The following is a 5,906-nucleotide window of genomic DNA, read 5'->3' as shown; positions in this document are numbered from 1 at the left end:
TCGGCGATCCCGCCTGCTGCCTGCCAGCGGGCGGGGCCGAGCCGGGGCCGAGCCCGAACCGAGCGAGGCCGAGCGCGGCCGAGCGCGGCCGATCCCCATCCGAGCGCGGCCGAGCGCGGCCGAGCCGGGGTCGAGCCCGAACCGAGCGGAGCCGAAGCGGGGCCGAGGGGGCGCGATGGCGGCGACGCCGCCGCCCAAGCCCTGGGAGTCCCGGCGGCTGCCGGGCACCGCGCCCTCCTTCCAGTGAGTGCGGCCGTCCCTCCGCGAGTGTCCCCGCCGCGGCGGCCGGGGGTGTTCGCCCCCTCGGGCCGGCCGGGCCCGCCGCCCTGAGGCGGGCTCAAAGGTCGGGCCCGGCCGGGGCTGCGGGCGCCGTGAGGGGATTGTGCCGGGCGGGGTGGGGGGGGCTCGGCGTGAGGGGCTCGGAGCTCAAACCCCGCCGGTGTCGGGGGGAGCTGCGTGTGCGGTGCGGGAAGGGAAAGCCGTGTTGTCATCCGTGGGTACTGCGGGTTCACAGTCCATTCCTGCGAATGTTCAAAGTCCATTTGTGGGGGAATTAAAAATGCATCACTGGGGGCATTCACAGCCTGGGTGCTGTGCACACGAAGTGTTTGTAAACATCTTTGTTGTGGGAAGTCAAGGAAGGCTCTCTCTGTGGCTGGATTCTCATCTTGTTTTGCGCTTGGTGCTGGTGATCGCCCTCGGAGGCAGCTGAAACTGGGCAAAAGGTTGGCCCAGCACTGAGCAGAAACTTCGCTCAGTGTTCTCTGCAGCGTGCTGAGCCAGCAGTTGGGTGTTGGTTTTTCATTCTACGTTTATTTGCCCCGTTTTAAATGGCTTCAGGCAGCTTTGAAGTGCGGTGTCCCAAGTTGATGACTGGAGAGAGGACTGTAGTGTGACATACTGAATTACAGTAGCGCTGCTTGCTGGGGTAATAACTTAGTTTTCCTCCTGTTTTCATCTGCTGAGAGAGTTACAGTCTGTGATGGAAAAAGCAGCAGTGTAAAGATACAAATATTATTCTTTGCTGTGGAAACCTGTGAGTTTTGCTGAGAGGAAGCTGTTCCCTACCTTTTATAGAAATAGTACAGCAAGCAGCACCTCCATAGCAATTCCAGCTTGGCTTCCTTCTTTTTTTTTCTGGACTGCAGAAGTGGAAAGTTGTGGGACGAGGCTGTAAGCACGGGAAATAAAATGTTTGACTTTTAGGGTGATAATGTGTGAATGAAACACATATATTTTTATTGAACTGGCAGAAGTTGGACAAAAAGCTGCTTGACAGAATTCAAATGCCAGTCAAGTACTTCCAGAGTTTTGTTACAAATTTAAACTTATGAGCATGCAAAGGAGAAGAAAAATTACTAAATTAAGACCTCTCTCTGCCAACACTTCTCAGTAGTAGATTCAACTCCTTGACAATCTGCACACAGATAATGAGTAATTTGGGTAGAGAGGGAAATTGGGGACCCCAAAGCCCTTGCACAAATTGTTGCATAATTAGATTCTCAATTAGGTCATGCCACCCTTTAAGGGTGGATTCACAGGAGCTCTCAAGCTTTCTTCCTGCTGCATCATTGGCTCATTGTCTAGAAGAGCTGGGAACAAGGGTTGGAAGTAAAGCTTTCAGATTGGAAAGTTCATAAAAGTTTGTGTTAGAGCCTATGAGAGGCTTTCATGTGCAGGAGGATGACCTGGGTGTTAGAGCAGCAGGTTTGATGGCTCTGAGTTTGTGTTTACACTGAATATCTGATTATGGGGGTGTTATTCCCCTTTCCTGTCCAGAGTTTTTGCTTCCAGCAAACGCTGTGCAGCGCACTGAGTACTGGGCTCCCAGGTTCTCTATCCTCACACTGCTGTAACTCTCTGTGGTATTGATGTAGTTAGCCAAGGACTCTGTGGAAGGGAAAACTTAAACTTTGGGGGCTGATCTTGACTCTCTGAATTCCTTTAGGTCTGCTGACTTGGGTGACAACCTGCTGACCAGGCCCGGCCAGCCCACGGTGGCACGGATCCCTCCGCCCATTCTGCCGAGGCCATCCCAGCAGGCAGCAAGCAGCAGCCTGAGCGCTTTCAGGCCAGCCTACAGCAGCTCCTTCTCCCCAGGCTATGGCTCCTATGGCACCTCCTTCTATGGCAGCTACAGTCCCTACAGCTATGGCTACGGGGGGCTGGGCTATAACCGCTTCTGTGCCGACGGCATTCCCCCCAGCAGGTTCGTGCAGCAGGCTGAGGAGAGCAGCAGGGGCGCCTTCCAGTCCATCGAGAGCATCGTGCACGCCTTCGCCTCCGTCAGCATGATGATGGACGCCACCTTCTCGGCCGTCTACAACAGCTTCAGGGCCGTGCTGGATGTGGCCAACCACTTCTCCCGCCTCAAGGTCCACTTCACCAAGGTGTTCTCAGCGTTTGCTCTAGTGAGAACTATCAGGTACCTGTACCAGCGGCTGCAGCGCCTGCTGGGTCTGCGGCAGAGCTGCGAGAACGAGGATTTGTGGGCTGAGAGCGAGGGCAAAGTAGCTCGTGCTGGCCTCGAAGACAAGGTGGCTAACTCTGCGAAATCCTGGCCCATTTTCCTGTTCTTTGCTGTTATACTGGGAGGCCCCTACCTGATTTGGAAGCTGCTTTCTACGTACAGTGACGAAGAAACAGGTAAAGATGACCTGCAGCACCAGAGAAGTGCATTGTTCCTTTTGTTGTTGCCTGTACAGAGATTAACCTCATACTACAGCCATAGTAATTAATAGATAATGGGGCACAGTACTGAATTTTAGGCATGTGATGCAATTGACAGCCTGCTTAAGTAATCTGTTGTTAAGATGTGCTTTCCTGCTAAAGCTTTCTGTGATTCCAGAATCATGATTCCTCTCAATTTCTGGTTCCTTCCCAGCAGATGTGGCAGTTTGGGTTGGGTGGGACAAGTGTTGGTCGGATTTACTCAACAAACCTTGCTTTTCACATTACTCCTACTACTTCTCTATTGGAAAAGTGTTAGCAAGGAAGTTAAAGTGTTTTCTTCATTTTCCTTTGAGAAACACACCAAACTTTGTAACTCAAAGCAGATAAACTTGTGATTTGTGTTTGAAAACAGTGTCTAGTAACTGGGCGAGTGGAGAAGATGACCATGTAGTTGGAAGAGCAGAATATGATTTCAATGCTCTCTCAGAAGAGGAAATTTCTTTCCGTGCTGGTGACATGCTAAGATTAGCACCCAAAGGTAAACTTTTGATTTTGTGTTTATTTTCATCACGTGTGAAGTAAGTTAGAGTGTAACGGTCTGAAAATTGAAACAACAAAGCCCCCAAACCACCTTATTTGACCAGATTCCTCATCCACACTGATTTTTACTCCTTGTTAAGTGATTACTTGCATTCTAATAAAACCTACAGAGTAGTTTTGTTGAATTGTCTTGTAACTTGATGCATTTACATTCTCTCCTTCAGAACAACAACCCAAGATCCGTGGTTGGCTTCTGGCTAGTTACGATGGCCAAACAACAGGACTTGTGCCAGCTAATTACATCAAAATCCTGGGCAAAAGAAGAGGTAGGAGAACAGTGGACCTGGAAAGGATTCCTGAGCAGCAGCCAGCCTTTCCCAGCACAGCTGTCAGAGGAGCCCCTGCTGCTGTGACTTTGGAGGAGCAGGAGGCTGCTTTTGAAACTGCTTTTGCTGGAAGCAGCAAAGTTCCCGTGGCGTCGGACTCCGCTGGGGCTGGTGGAGAGAAGCAGGAACTCTGATGCACTTTGAACAAAGCAGCTGAACTGTGCTTTATTGATACCACTTAGGGTTTGTTGAAAAATCTGGTTTGTAGTGGAGCACTGGTGGGTCTGTACCAGTTATTGCTGCTACTGGCTGGTGAAGGGATGGAGAAATGATTGCTCAAATTTGTGGTATTTATTTTTGACTCACCTAAGGCTGCACGTCAGTGATTCTGTCTACCCACCTGGCAGCGACTCTGAGATCTTGAGATAGGAGAAGTGAGGCATTTATAAAAAAGCAAACAAAGGAAAAAAAAAAAATAGGGACTGCCATTCTTGTTTAGGAGACAAGTTAACACCCAGTCTTTGTAGGAGTGTCAAGCCTCTTCAAAAGATGTGCAAAGGGAAGATTGATTTCTGTAAGATGTCCTCCAAAACTTCACACTCAGAACCATAAAGGAGTAAAAGCACATTGTGTCCCTCTGAAAGCAGGGAGAGTTGCAGGAGATGCACACAACTGAACAGTTAGAAGGTTTAAGCTGCTTCTCATAAGATGGAGGGTTCTGTCTTAAAGAACTTAGCACTTAGAACAAAAGGGACTTGGGAGGAAGGGAGGAGAAATAGAGCTTATAAAGGGAGAGCAGTCAGGCATCACCAGTAGTTCCAAGCAGTTCTGTTTAGTTTATTAAAAGGACATTAGAATAAAGGGTATTCTGCAGTCAGGCACTCATCAGTTGTTACTCCCTTAACCAACTTTGCATCACTCTTAGCCATTTTTTGTTGTAGCCTGTTAGCTGCCTCTCTGTCAGCTACCATCTGCAACTCAACTTATTTCTGTCCTTTATTGATTTTACAAGAATGTCAAAATATCTATCCCATGTTATTGAGCAGTAGGAAAGCCTTGAGTTGGGGGAAGCTGAAAATAATTAGAGCATCAAAGAAAAAGTAACATTTCTTGCTTAATTGTCTTTTGGAGAAGGTCTTGGAGTTGGACAAACTTTTAATGCTGCCTTTCAGGTGGTAAATTTTGCATCTGCCCATAAAATTCGAGGGCTCCAGTTTATCAAAAGCCATAAAAATATTGAGACTATTCAGAGTATTTTCTTCATATGGGTGTTTGAGAATTCTGTCTTGAAATACTGTTTTAGTTTCTTGTTAAATGAAGATAAGATAATTAATACTTTTATTTTGCTTGTAGTATGTATGTATAACATGTTGAACTTCTGAAGGTTACATCAGTGGATTAAATAACTAAGTTTGTCTTAATCATTAAAATAGATGTTTTATTTTAAAGTTTCTTGAAAATGTAAGTAGGGCACAGGTCATTATTTAATTGATTGAGTAGTTTCAGTTTGACCATTCTTACAGGGATCTTCAACACCCATTATGTGTTAACAAAGCTTTCAGTATTTATATTTTAATTGCACTTGCTGGCCTTGGGTTCTTAGAAGTCTGTTCAACGCAACAAAACTCTAAAAAAGCCTGAAATGAGCACAATTTTCATTGAGGTAAGAGTGGCTGAAAAGACAAATATTATACTGGAACTTTGACTTTAAAGTAATCTATGAATGCCTGTTGTTAATAAATACAACATGAATTTAAGTGGTTGTGCTTAGGTATTGGGAGATGGTGATTAGAATAATTTGTAGTAAATTGATAGATTTTCAAATGCAGATGTAAAGGAAAAGGTAGTTAAAGGGCAAATAAAAACCTTGAGATTTAAAACAGAACATGTTTCTGAGACATTGCCCTGTGTACCAGGGCATAGAAGGAAATTATTTGTATTTGAAAATTATATCTGTTGCTGAAATGAAAATAGCAAAAAAAAAAAATCTGAAATCTGAAGTACAGAAAGGCAAAAGGGGAGAGGAGTGTATCAAGTGTACAGTTCTGTGTGCAGAGTGTGCCCCTGGAGGGAATTAATTTACTTCTCTGAGATGTGATTAATGGACTGTCAGCCTCTCTTGTCAGTGAAAGATTTTGATCAGAGGAAGGGTCTTTAAATGAATGAATTAATAAACCCCAACTTTTTTTTTTTTTGGTTTTTTTTTTGGTTTTTTTTTTTTTGTCAGTGTCCATTCAGGTCGATTTTTTTTTGGTTTTTGGTTGGTTTTTTTTTCTGTTTTCTGTCCTCTGGCTCAGAGCAAGCTGAGAAGATAATGCCATGATGCTTGTTGGAATTGTTGGCTTGTTTTAAGTCTTCTTTTTAGAA

At 45.8% G+C, this 5,906-nt stretch overlaps 2 protein-coding genes across 2 annotated transcripts in view; one reads left to right on the top strand and one right to left on the bottom strand.

The window, feature by feature from the left end:
- The window catches only part of USP34 (ubiquitin specific peptidase 34), a 435,968-nt gene that overhangs the window by 243,953 nt on the left and 186,109 nt on the right, over nt 1-5,906 (bottom strand). The gene's annotated exons all lie outside the window — the stretch shown is intronic.
- Nucleotides 53-5,154, top strand: PEX13 (peroxisomal biogenesis factor 13). The gene is made up of 4 exons (XM_079297930.1): nt 53-243; nt 1,949-2,646; nt 3,086-3,211; nt 3,438-5,154. Exons 1-4 carry the CDS (start codon nt 176-178, stop codon nt 3,731-3,733), a joined length of 1,188 nt encoding a protein of 395 aa, XP_079154056.1. The 5' UTR covers nt 53-175; the 3' UTR covers nt 3,734-5,154.

This window comes from Erithacus rubecula, assembly GCF_903797595.1.
Source record: "Erithacus rubecula genome assembly, chromosome: 2".
NCBI lineage: Eukaryota > Metazoa > Chordata > Aves > Passeriformes > Muscicapidae > Erithacus > Erithacus rubecula.
The sequence above is the reverse complement of the archived record's forward strand: the minus strand, read 5'-3'. Positions and strand labels throughout refer to the sequence as shown.

What these genes read in the sequence shown, in the direction of transcription:
- PEX13 (XM_079297930.1), top strand. Translation starts at nt 176, where the DNA reads ATGGCGGCGACGCCGCCGCCCAAGCCCTGGGAGTCCCGGCGGCTGCCG. An exon ending in GTACAGTGACGAAGAAACAG is followed by an intron (nt 2,647 to 3,085) that starts GTAAAGATGACC and finishes GTTTGAAAACAG; the next exon opens with TGTCTAGTAACTGGGCGAGT. An exon ending in GCTAAGATTAGCACCCAAAG is followed by an intron (nt 3,212 to 3,437) that starts GTAAACTTTTGA and finishes TCTCTCCTTCAG; the next exon opens with AACAACAACCCAAGATCCGT.